The sequence below is a fragment of the Dermacentor silvarum genome, chromosome 2 (genome assembly GCF_013339745.2).
Source record: "Dermacentor silvarum isolate Dsil-2018 chromosome 2, BIME_Dsil_1.4, whole genome shotgun sequence".
Taxonomy (NCBI): domain Eukaryota; kingdom Metazoa; phylum Arthropoda; class Arachnida; order Ixodida; family Ixodidae; genus Dermacentor; species Dermacentor silvarum.
Genome location: NC_051155.1, coordinates 234,972,084 through 234,985,738, shown reverse-complemented (window position 1 = coordinate 234,985,738; position 13,655 = coordinate 234,972,084). Strand labels below are relative to the sequence as shown.

Here is a 13,655-nt window from a genome sequence, read left to right as displayed (position 1 = left end):
AAAATGGTTTAAACTGCGCGAAGAAGACTTGACGGGAACAGAAACATTGACGCACACACAAAGCGCAGTGTGTGCCTTTTAAACATTTTGCAGAATCTATGAACCAACTAGCCCAACAACATGCCTGAGCACATTATACTGTATATTAAACTTACAGTTATTAGACCTCCTGCGAACTTTCTTTTATTTTCGAGGGCTTCCTTAACTGAGTTAACGTGGAGGCTGTTCTTAAAATAGGTTGTTCTCCAAGTACATTGGGCAAGTGGTCAATTCGCAGACGCACTTTCAAATAAAGTGAACGAGGGATCTTACGTAAAAAGGCATTTAAAATTACGGGTCTAACTTTTATATTATTACGATAACATCGAAAGATGTTGAAGAGACGAGCCGCCGCGCGAAAGACGACGAAGTGTGTCTGTGCTCTTGGTGCGAGCGATTGTGGGCCTGGCTGTCTGGCTTCTGTGTAAATAGCCTGTAAATAGCCTCTTTCGTCTGTGTCCTTCCACACGTAACATTCTGGTGGAGGTTAGCGATCCCCGTCCTCACCACGGAACTCCGAAGTGGTCGGTACATCGAGCTTGTCACCATGCCCCCCGGTGACGAGACCGCCTCTGCAACGGCTTCGGCTCGCCCGACTACGCCTATCAGTCACGGTTGCCCAACATCGCGACCCTGGTGTGTTCTCTGGCCTGGAGGGACAGGATGTTGACGAGTGGATCAAGCTCTATGAACACGCCAGTGCTAATAACAGGTGGGACCCAACGATTATGCTCGCCAATGTCATCTTTTATCTCGGCGGCACCCCACGCGTGTGGCACCAAACGCATGACGACGAGTTCACCAGTTGGGACACTTTCAAAGAACAGCTTAGGGAACTGTTCGGCGACCCTCTTGGGCGCAAGGTTGCCGCGAGGAAGGCTCTTGCGTCTCGTGTGCCAGACCTCTACAGAGCCGTATGTTTCATACATCCTCGACGTCTTGGCTCTATGCCGCAAAGCTGACGATAATATGTCCGAAGCAGATAAGTGACCCATGTGCTAAAAGGCATTGCCGACGACGCTTTCAATTTGCTGTTTTCGGCAACGTCTCGACTGTCGACGCCATCATAAAAGAATGCCGTCGCCTTGAACACGCTAAGAGCCGCCGTATCACACCCCACATCACGCGGCTACCCAACACTGCTGCTACGTCGACATGTGAGGGTCGACCGCGTCAGGCCACCACCTGTGACGACGTAACCCGTAATTGTTCGTCGCGAGCTCGAGGCTGCCTGTTCCTCAAGCTTTCTCCGACGACGCCTCCTGATCCGCCAGCTACCACGATTGCGATGATTCAGGCCGTCGTCAGACAGGAATTTGAAAACATGGGTCTGCAACTCCGTGTGTTCAACGTCTCAACCTAGCGTTCCCCAGTTCTCTAGTGGCCCTCCTCGCCCTCGGCAGTCCCTTTCTGCCACATCTCGCCGCAACCCGTCCGAATGGCGTACCCCTGATGACAGGCCGATCTGCTTCCACTGCTGTCGCATCGGCCACGTAGCTCGTCACTGCCGCAACCGATGGCCACCTCCTCCTCGGACATACGCCACCGCTTATCCCCGCACCTTCGACCTTCTGTTCCCTATGCCTCCCGCCATGAACCCACTGTCGCTGATGCCCCTGCTCCGAACCGTCGCTACAGCCGCTCGCCCTCACCTCGACGCCACCAGTCTCGTTCGCCCCAACCCCGTCGATTTTCGTCGCCGCCTATCACCTCCCGGATGCCGCCGGAAAACTAGACACTGCAGCTTCTGGAGGTGAAGCTGCGTTGTCGACCCTGCCCTCAAATCCTCTGCTCACGTTGCCTACGAACCAAAACCTTCTTGACGTTGACGTCGACAGCTATCCTGTCACTGCACTGATCGATACAGGGGCCCATATTTTCATTATGAATGCTGCCTTCCGACGACGACTCAGAAAGCTCCTCACCCCAGCGTCGGCACGCGTCGTCCGCGTCGCGGATGGCGGTACTGTCCCTATCGTCGGCATGTGTACGGCACGTGTCAGCATCGCCGGCCGCCACACTCCCGTCCTCTTCACCGTGCTTGCTCATTGCCCCCACGACCTAATTCTCGGACTCGATTTTCTTTCTGCACATTCTGCTCTTATTGACTGCTCTGCCAGCACCCTTCGCCTTGAGTTGACGATTCTCGCAGAACCTCCTGATGAACCCCAGTGCCGCTTACGCCCCAAAGGCTTTATTCGCCTACCACCAAGTCAATAGCCTATATTGAACTGTTGTCTTCCCCACCTGTTCCTGATGGCGAGTACCTCGTCACTCCTCTGCCCGACATTCCACTACAGTATGACGTCACCGTGCCTCACAGTATTCTTACCATTACTAATAACTGCACTCGCATGCCTATCTTCAACTTTGGATTGGCAAAACAAATTCTCCCGCAAGGTATTTGCCTTGCCAACGTTGACTGCCTCGGCGACCATCCAGTGGCAGCTTTATCAGCCGATGGTTCTTCCGAGCTTGGCGTGCCCCTCGCGCCAGCCTCGGGCGCCGATCCCAACATAAAGAAAATGGTTGCGGTGGACCTGTCCTCTACTCAGGCTGAAGACCTTCCAAAGTGTTATCGGCCTACAGAGATATTTTCGACTTCGACGATCGCCCTTTAGGCCAGACGCTCGCGGTCAAGCATCGGATTCCTACTGGCGATGCTACGCCTATTCACCGACGACCATATCGCGTTTCTGCGTCGGAACGCCGAGTAATTCAAAATGAAGTGACCAAAATGCTCGATAAAGACATCATTGAGCCTTCTTCGAGTCCCTGGACGTCACCTGTGGTGTTGGTTAAGAAGAAGGACGGCACGTGGCGCTTCTGTGTAGACTACCGCCATTTGAACAAAATTACTAAGAAGGACGTCTACCCGCTCCCACGAATCGACGACGCCCTTGACTGCCTTCACGGTTCCAGCTATTTCTCTTCTATTGATCTTCGCTCTGGATACTGGCAGATTGCTGTCGACGACATGGACAGAGAAAAAACCGCGTTCGTAACACCTGATGGCCTATACCAATTTAAAGTAATGCCGTTTGGGTTATGCAATGCCCCGGCCACCTTTGAGCGTATGATGGACTCCTTGCTCCAAGGTTTTAAATGGTCCACGTGTCTCTGTTACCTCGACGACGTCATCGTCTTCTCGCCAACGTTCGACTCTCACCTTGAGCGTCTAACAGCTATACTTGATGTCTTTCGAAAGGCGAAGCTGCAACTCAACTCGTCCAAATGTCGTTTTGGCCGCCGCCAAATTACTGTTCTGGGCCATCTCGTCGACGCTTCCGGAGTGCAGCCTGATCCCGACAAAACTCGCGCCGTCCGAGACTTTCCGGTTCCGAAGACAGCCGCAGACGTTCGCAGTTTTGTTGGGCTATGCTCGTACTTTCGTCGTTTTGTTCAGGATTTCGCGGCAATTGCTAGACCCCTCACTAATCTTTTGAAGAAAGGCGTACAATTTTCGTGGGGTACTTCAGAAGCCACCGCTTTCTCTCGTCTCGTCACTCTTCTCACCTCACCGCCCATTCTCGCCCACTTCGACCCTGATGCCCCTACAGAATTGCGTACAGATGCCAGCGGTCATGGTGTAGGTGCCGTCTTAGCCCAGCGTCAGCGTGGCCAGGATCGCGTTATTGCTTACGCAAGCCGCCTCCTATCACCATCGGAGCGCAACTATTCTATTACGGAAAGAGAATGCCTTGCTGTTGTCTGGGCAGTTGCGAAGTTCCGCCCTTACCTTTACGGTCGCCCTTTCTCTGTCGTCACTGACCATCATGCTCTCTGCTGGCTCTCATCGCTCAAAGATCCTACAGGCCGGCTTGGTCGATGGGCTTTGAGGCTACAAGAATTTTCATATTCCGTGGTGTACAAGTCTGGCCGCCTGCACCAAGACGCTGACAGCTTGTCGCGTTACCCTGTGGACGACTCTGCCTCCTCCAATACTGACAGTGCTGCTTCCGTTTTCTCATTATCCCAGCTCCTTCATTTCGCCGACGAGCAACGTCGTGATGCCTACACCAGAGCACTCATCGACCGTTTGGAACACTCTCCGGCCGATACTACTCTATGCCTCTTCGTACTCCGCGACGGTACTCTATACCGTCGTAACCTTCATCCGGACGGCTCCGAGTTCCTACTTGTAGTCCCTAAACACCTCCGCTCAACCGTTCTAGAAGAGCTTCACGACGCCCCAACGGCAGGACACCTCGGCGTCTCTCGAACCTATGACCGAGTACGTCGCCGTTTTTTCTGGCCGGGCCTTGCCCGTTCCGTACGGCGTTACGTCGCTGCTTGTGAACTTTGCCAACGACGCAAGAAGCCTTCCCAGCTCCCCGCTGGTTACCTGCAGCCACTCGACATCCCTGCCGAGCCCTTTCATCGGGTTGGCTTAGACCTTCTCGGCCCCTTTCCGGAATCTACATCAGGAAACAAGTGGATAGCCGTCGCTGCGGACTACGCGACCCGCTACGCCGTAACACGCGCTCTTCCGACCAGTTGCGCTACTGACGTCGCAGACTTCCTCCTCCACGATATCATTTTGATGCATGGTGCTCCGCGTCAAATGCTCACCGACCGTGGCCGTGCGTTCTTGTCCAAAGTCATTGACGACATCATGCGTGCCTGCTCAATACAGCACAAGATTACCACCTCCTACCACCCACAAACGAACGGCCTCACTGAGCGTTTGAACCGCACGCTTACAGACATGCTATCGAAGTACGTTTCCGCCGACCACCGTGACTGGGACCTCGCTCTACCTTACATTACCTTTGCATACAACTCTTCCCGTCTCGAAACTGCTGGCTTTTCCCCGTTTTACCTATTGTATGGCCGAGAACCGACGCTACCGCTAGACACTGTGCTCCCGTTCCTCACAGCTTCAACTAGCGATTATGCCTCTGATGCAATCGCCCGTGCTGACCATGCTCGCCAACTTGCGCGTGCTCGTCTTCAAGTGTCTCAAGAAAAACAGAAACAACGCTACGACCTCCGTCACCGTGATGTGCATTTTGCGCCCGGCACCCTCGTGTTGCTTTGGTCACCATCGCGTAAAGTTGGCCTTTGTGAAAAACTGCTCTCCTGTTACACAGGCCCATATCGCGTGCTCCGCCAAGTGACCGATGTCACCTACGAAATCGTTCTAGCCACGCCCACTACGTCCTCCGCTGTGACCACCAGTGATATTGTCCATGTCGCCCGGCTCAAACCCTACACCTCTCCAAGCACCTTGGATATTTAACAGCACCGTGACGGCGCTTTTGCCGCCGGGGGGGTAGTATTACGATAACATCGAAAGATGTTGAAGAGACGAGCCGCCACGCGAAAGACGACGAAGTGTGTCTGTGCTCTTGGTGCGAGCGATTGTGGGCCTGGCTGTCTGGCTTCTGTGTAAATAGCCTGTAAATAGCCTCTTTCGTCTGTGTCCTTCCACACGTAACAATATTATAACACACAGTTAATACATGTCGCATAATTTTTTATAGAGAATTCCCCGGGACGTACGTTTCTCGATTAACGAAGTTTCGTCAAGTCGGTTGAGGCGCACCTGCAAAAAGCCCAAGCTCAGGTTCGTCCTCTGAGCCCTCCTGGATGTTAGTATTGGTAATGACGTACAATCTGTTTCGGCGTTAATAGCCCGCATTCCCAGAGACGCTCATTAGCGCCAGTATTATAAGAGACACTCTTGCTTATACGCTAGGATTCCTCGCGAAACGAAGGCGCATGTGGACCCGAAAGGTCTCTGCCCTGTGCACCACGCAATTGCATCCTCATTCGTTTCCTCCGCAGCTAAAGACGGTAATTTGACTGGGACGATTAGGCTTTCGTGTCAGCGGTTGTTGTTTTCCCGTTCCTTTATTATTTTTTACACGCAATTGGGTTGCACACAGGCTACACACGTGTTTCCCCAAGAGCCGTCAATCTCGACTCGTTAATCCAAGTTCTATGTCTTTTAGAGAAGCGTTTTGCGTCTGGTGCAGCCTGTAGCAGTACTGAAAGACTAACTCTTGGGTAAATTGGCCTCGTATCGCTGTTAAAAGGAACTGGCGCAAAAAAAAGTAAAAGACGCACACACGAGTAGAGGAGACGGACACAAGCGTTACTTACAACTGTTTAATAGCAAGAAGGGTTTTACGTATGCATAGATCTTCTCACGCATGCGCACAAAAAGCATACAGGTATATACCACGATGACGCATGTACATTAAAGCCGGAGGCTGCAATTTTTTTTTTTTTTTTTGGGGGGGGGGGGGGGGGGAAGGGTGGGGGGTGCAGTGCAATTGACGGCTTTCTTAGGCAACAGACTCTGTTATTTTTGATGAAATAGGCTTCCAGCGCAAGCCTTGAAGAGGAGTTACCGCTTCTGCCCAGCAAGGTTGTCCCCGAGAAGCGAGCCTCACAACCACACGCAGTGACGTAGCTAACGTATGTGCACCCTTGCCCTCTTACTTGCCAACCTTTAATGTGAAGCATTCTTTGCCAACTTCAGGCACTTTTAGCGTACCCATCTATCTACTCAACCTCCTGCGCCGCAGTTGGCCGCGGTGCTGGCAGCGCCTACCAACTTCAGCCGCTGGATATTGGCACGTGTTTGCGATGCTGTCGTGGTCGCTGTGTCGTCGACAATCAAACTTCATCATCCGACTCTCGCTTCTGATTCTCGCGTACTACCTGCGCTCGAACCAGGAGGTGCGTGTAGGAAGATCTTGGCATCTCAACTGCGGAACACCATGTGGTCCTCGCCACCGTACGAACAACGATACAAAGGCAAGTTTCCCAGGCGCCTTGATTTTCGATCGCCGGACAGCAACGCGCCGCCTCCTCGTTCCTCCACGCTCTCGCAACAGACTTTCACGGTCCTTCTCGTATTTACCCGACCGTTTAATCAAGCATCGAGGCCTGCTCTTTCGTTCTTCGCATGGAGTCTGAGTACGACAACGCTGCACCAATCTCCATCATGGCGGCATCATTACATCGATCGACGACTCCGGTTTTCACGCTAACAAAGAAGCTCTTAGAGGGCCGCAGCTTCGTCGAAAAGTGCGTCAAATTGGATTTTGCGTTCCTCGTGGGTTTTCTTGCGTGGCGTACTACTATAGTATTACTGGGCGCAATGCGAGGGGAACGGATTCGCAATGATCGAGCAGCTAGGCACGTCCACACTATTTTTCACTCTCAGCATGTTCGAGCTCCACAATGATGAACCTGCTTGATTTCTGCGAGAGAGTCGAAGAGCTGGTCGAGGCACACCACCGCAGGGTTGATGCCATGGCCAGCTATAGCTGCAAAATGCTTCGCCATAACAATCTGCATAACGTTTCCCCATGCTTCCACAAGTGGTCATTCACGCAACGTTCGGTTTGGTCGGATATGAAATCGACCGCAAGACATGGTTATGGCATAAAGCATTCCTCTGGAACACTTGACGAAGGGTTAATCGGGCTGTGTGTGTGTGTGTGTGTGTGGTGTGTGTGTTGTGGTGTGTGTGGTGTGTGTGTGTGTGGTGTGTGTGTGTGTGTGTGTGTGTGTGTGTGGTGTGTGTGTGTGTGTGTGTGTGTGTGTGTGTGTGTGTGTGTGTGTGTGCGTGTGTGTGTGCGTGCGTGCGTGCGTGCGTGCGTGCGTGCGTGCGTGCGTGCGTGCGTGTGTGTTGTGTGTGTGTGTGTGTCTGCGTGTGCGTGTGCGTGTTGTGTGTGTGTGTGCGTGTGTGTGTGTGTGTGTGCGTGCGTGTAAACAAAATGAAAAGTCAAGAACTGGCGACACCACGTTTAGCCCTATATATAGATGGGCATATTTTTTCAGACATATCGCACCAGTGCACTCCGTATGCAGACTCTTTGGTGATCCTCTAGTAAGGACTCTATGTCGCGTCTAATGCTTCGGGATGCATTAGAATTCACTGCGTCACCTCGGTCGCGCAGCCCTCTTCGTGCTAGGCCGGTAGTGCTACCTGTCACGGATATAGCTCGCTACTGCTGAGCACGATGTCGCAGGTCCATTACCCGTCCACGGCGGCCTCATTCCGATGGTGTCGGGATGCAAAATCGCTCGTGCACTTTGATTTAGGCGCACGTTAACCACGCATAGCTGGTATTCCGGAGCACCAGAATACGGCGTCATTAATATATCCCCGGTGCTGCCTGAGGAATTTACACTCAATTTTTTTTCAACGATCCGGGACTAAACTCCATCGCACCATAGCTCCCTCTGGGGCATTCCACCGTCTCACGTTCTTCCTGGCGTGATAACTGATACGATGTTTGAGCGGCATTTTTTTTATTTTTTTACGCCCGCACCTCGTATTCAGAAAACTTTCACCTCCTGGATAGCACAAGTTGTGACCTTCCCAGTAAGAGTACACGTAAGTCTTTTGCTGAACGGGAGTTTTGCAACGCCCGAGAAAAACAGCGCATACAAGTATTGTATATCAAGTTTTACCCTCAACGCATATTACTGTGGTGTAATGTATCGAGCCTGCCAAATTTCCATAGTGTAACTGTGCACGAACATACGTGTGGTGTCATTTTCGACGAAATTATGTTTAGTTGCGCAGTCCTCACAACGGCGGAAATTTGATGCAATAACATTTTACTGAAGTCGCAGGTGTCCCGTTGCTTGATTTCAGGTTCTATATATATATATGTCAACGGTCAATGTCGTTATGGTAGGAAAAATGCAATAACATATGAAAGAAAGACGAGCAGGGAAGACGCTCTTACCTAGCTGTCCGGTCATTTCTTCATATTCCCGGCCGCGGCGGCCGCATTTCGATGGAGGCGAAAATGCAAAAAACGCCCGTGTGCTTGCGTTGTAGTGCACGTTAAAGAACCTCAGGTGGTTAAAATAATCCCGAGCCCTCCACTACGGCATGCCTCATAATCAGAACTGGTTTTGGCACGTAAAACCCCAGAAAGACAAAGAAGAAGATTTCATCATATAATTTAGTGTTTTTTTTCGCCATATGCATGAGTATGAACCATCCCAGCAACAAGTGTAGTGAAACGTTCAAAGTGGCATATTTTCCACGAAGCACGAACACTGAAAGCGGGGAAGTATATGACTAAGTCTTTTTCTGCCATGTCGTAATTGGGCAACTATGCTCTCAAAGTTAAATCTTAATCGCACTACAGCGTATCTTCCTAGAAAGCCATGGCGTAAGTTCAAAATTTAAACTCCGTCAGTCACGCTTCATAAAACACGTACACTTTTCGTAGTGTGTCTGAAGTGCAGTGCCTTAGCAGAAAGTATTACGCTATGCAGTACTTCAAGCTAGATATGCAGTATATGTGTGAAGTTTAGGTGAACGTATAAACATCCTAGATATCGACCATCACTGGGCATGTGCCTTTGTAACAGACCGATATCTCTCTTTCACGCATATAAAATCCATCCTGTGTAATACCGCCTGTCCACTTTCTTCGTTTTGAAGAGCCTTACCTTAAATATCAAATTAACGTTCCACCCAAGAGCGTCTCCCGCCAGGCGGGGCACATTGTGAAGAGATGAAACGTAATTTCTGCGCCCATCCTGTAATCTTTTCTTTCTTGGATTCGTCTCTTTTCCTTTACACTCAACCTGAGTTGCACAAAGACAATACGAGATCATCCCGTACCAACTTGCCCAATCTGCCACCCTTAGGAAACGCTGCCGATCGCTCTCAATACCTGATATATGTTTTTGCAGACGTCTTATTAAACGTGCTGTAATAAGAGCGAGCGACAATAGCGTGCCCCACGTGCAAACACTGATGCAATCAAAAGAGCAGTGTAAATAATAGAAAAATAAAGAAACGAAAAAGCCAATACGCTGAAAGAAGTGGCCCACGTGTTCCATGTGTTATGTCGCAATCAGCTGCTGTGGGAAGAGTCACTCGGAGTCGATCGGTAGCCTAACACTATTACGGGGTTAACACACGGCTTCGCGATCAAACCCGTTCTAGGACCACTCCATTCAATCTAGGCATTATTTGTCTCCCGAAACGCTTTTTTTTTTTCTTAAATACCGACCCGAGAGACTTTGTGGGGAAGGGAGGGGGAGGGGGTATTCTGTAAGGGTCCACCTAATGGACATATCCATTTCGTCTGCTGCTGAAGTTCGGATTGGCTAGGCTGGGGTACACGTCAGAAGGATACGGGCGCTCCCAGTCAATGAGCCCTTCAGCAGCAGGCTGAATGGACATGTCCACTAGGTGGACACTTACGGAATAATCCCCCCCCCCCCCTCTCCTTGGTTTTAATAGGTTTGACCAATATTACTCTCTCTGGCAAGTGGCCCTCATGTAAGAGGGTATGTTTCCGGGTGAAACATGACTTGTCTACTGAAAGCCGCCCTATTGTGCCATCAGAACAGGAAGGCAATAGTGTCAATTATCTAAGCGACACGAAATGTGAAAGAAGGGACGCAACGACGATGACTCTGCCGCCTGATTGGGCACTGCTTCCGGGTGGCACCGAGCGGTTTTCGACCCCACTAATAAAGCAGCAGTGAGCTCGATGGCACAATCGCCGTAAAAAATCGCTTTAATTTATAATGCGAAAGCATTACATACCTCATTACGCGAAAATGTAATGAAAATGCGAGACCGAAAGATGGTACCAAGAATGGCTGACGCCGCACTGAGTAAAAACATGTCGGAAAATGCTCGTATTGACGTCACATTTCTCAGGGAGGTTCCTGTAAACAAAGTAAATGAATGGCTTGAAAAGAAAATTTGGTAAATTTAGGTCTGGGTGGCAGTGTACGCGCCTCATAGTGTACGCGCCTCATACATAACTCGTTTCTACGGTGGCAATACGTTGTGTCGTTTAATTTGTTCACTCTAACGCATTACCGTCGTCAGTCATTGGGTGATGGCTTCTACCGCAATTTTCATTATTAATAACTGCATGCAAGGATGTATTTGTGCATTTTATACGACGTTCCCTATATACATCCAAATATTTCCGGCAAGGAAACGACGATGAATGCCGAGCCCTGGGGAAGAGGCAAAACAAAAGCTTCGCTTTCAAAACTGATACACAGCTTTCTACCATGCGCTTCTTTATAACCAATGTGTAGATTTATAACGCTATAACCTCAACTATATCAGGTTCTACTCTTTAGTTCAACCATACTCTAGGCGCAACTGTGTACGTGGACACATTTGCCCACGTGTTTTCACATACGATACCCACGTGTTTTTGCGTACGATACGTGGAAGCATATTTTATATTTGTGATTAGCCACTTTAATACGGGGACATTAACGATGGCAATCGCATAAATTTTAATGTCTAGACGATACGCCCCCGCTGTAAACACCGGTCTATTTAACTGCTCACGCATGACACTAGAGCTCTTAGCTAGCTGAGCACCAAATTTTCCTGAACGCCTGTGGTATTTTCCCGAACCAACTGTCTGGTGGTCGGGCTACTGCGACTGCGTTTGGTTTATTCCCGTTTAACTTCTAGAATATCCTATGTGATGCATGTGCTCAACGTGTGTCTGCGTGAATAGCTGTGGTGCACCTTCCTCTCCCTTTTTTCTTGTTTTATCTTTCTCTCTCTCTCTCTCTCTCTTTAGTGGGTTTGAGGCAAGCTTCAGGTTGTCATAACGCTAGAGCAAATCAACTTAAAAAGAACATTGCGTCTTATTTTTATTTTTCTGGAGCTTGTGTACCGAACCCCAGAAAAAAAAGTAGAACGCACATATTTTGTTGTCTTTATTTGCTACAGTACGTAGCAGAAGTATCCATGTCATTCGATAAATGGATGTGTACAGCGACCATGCGCTAAACAAGCACCCAAACATAGGAAGGACAAGGTAAACTCTCGAAGGGACATTTAATACGCATAGAGCGCAAAGCCACAACCAAGTCAAGTTTAACGAAACTTTCTTTCAGGTTTATTGATCAGGTTGTCTCTGCGAAGCGACTCGGCCATGTGGCTTTAACGTGTAACTTATCGAAGAAGAAAATAACACAGTGTGACGCTATTTGTAATAAATGTAAGCTCATAAACTAACATATACAGCTGCAGCAAAATGTCATACGATAACAACTGATAGCTAATTAAGTGAATGAGCGACTGCTCATTCTTTGTAAAAAAGATAATGGACAGGAAACTATGCATGGCATCAGCTATTTATGGTTCTGCGTTTTCAGTGTCCCCCAATACGCACACTACGACTGGCAGTTGTGATAAGAACACCAATTAAATTTTGTTAAAGCACACTTCCCGCATGTAACATCCAAATTAAGCATATTGAAATGTTACGTGACTTAACCTTCTTATTTAGCGCAAAATCTTCATTATAGCTTCCGCTATCATCACTTTCTAACAGAGTAGGAAAAGGAAACAATAAATAAACCCGTAGAAATTAAAATAAACATAGTTTCGAATAAGCGAGAGCTCGAAATATACCAAACACTAATCGTTAATCAATTTGAACCATTTAATAGCTGCGTTATTTCAAAGAAAAACTAAGTCTTTGTTTTGACACTCTACGGAGTGGATTCTAATCAAGAAAAAGCTGGGAGCACTTTCGGCATCGTTTCAATTAGCCTGAAAATTTGCTTCTGTCCATCCTCCGGTTTAAACCTTGCAAATTTTGAATAACTATGCAGCTTTATTTTTGTTCTTCGTTATTCTGTGTGCTTTGCAATGCTTTCTGGTAAATTCAATATAGTACATGTCGCCAGCTGCTCACTTTTGAATAAAGTGCATTAGATCGTAAAGATAGTTGAAGCCGTCTGAATCAAATCAGATAGTGTTCATGTGACCTTTAACTTAACCTTTGTTTTAGACTTAATGGTGCTTTCATTGTGTTACTCAAGCTTTGCAATAACGGTGACTGATGTTACTGTGCTAGTCTCCAAGAATAAATTAAGCACATGCTTTCTAGGCAAGTGAGTAAAATTGCTTTTTTTTTTTTGGCGCAGCAGCCACCACGACTGCCATAAGCCAACAACAGATTCAGATGGCACGGTACATCTAAGGGGACGATGACATAAAATTTACGCTTGCTGCCAATGTTTGGTGCAATGTCTACATCTCGGATGGCTGTATAATCTTCGCAGGGACACAGCACTCAAGTTTTCGCAGTGCAGAACCTGTAGGACTAGACCCTGACATAAAGCTGCTGCCTGAATACCTCAAAGACCTAGGCTACTCAACTCATATGGTTGGCAAGGTGAGAAGTAGCAGCCATAAGAAACTACGCGCTCGCGTGACCCTTTTGTTTAGTGACCCTAATATTACAGAGTGCAGTGTTATTTTCTATTCCTTCTTTGAAGCAAAACTTTGACATCCAGCTATAAGCGAGGCCTGAATATCTTCTTCTTTCTGGGGTTTTACGTGCCAAAATCAGTTCTGACTATGAGGCACGCCGTAGTGGAGGGCTCCGGATTCATTTTGACCATCTGAGGTTCTTTAACGTGCACTACAACGCAAGCACACAGGCGTTTTTGCATTTCGCCTCCCTCGGCTGGGATTCGATCCCGCGACCTCGTGCGAAGCCTGAATATGGGCAAGCACTCTGGGAAGACAACAAACAATATGAAAATGAGAAATGTAACAACGTAGAAGTAGCAAGGGCTATCTGAGAGCGAGAAAAAATCGGTAATGTGATCCAGAAAAGCAT

At 48.8% G+C, this 13,655-nt stretch overlaps 1 protein-coding gene across 1 annotated transcript in view; it reads left to right on the top strand.

The window, feature by feature from the left end:
- Positions 1 to 13,655, top strand: part of LOC119440750 (arylsulfatase B-like) — a 46,962-nt gene that overhangs the window by 9,859 nt on the left and 23,448 nt on the right. Inside the window, exon 3 of the mRNA XM_049663042.1 lies at positions 13,093 to 13,205. Coding sequence (XP_049518999.1) covers positions 13,093 to 13,205 — 113 coding nt within the window. The remainder of the gene's footprint in view (positions 1 to 13,092; positions 13,206 to 13,655) is intronic.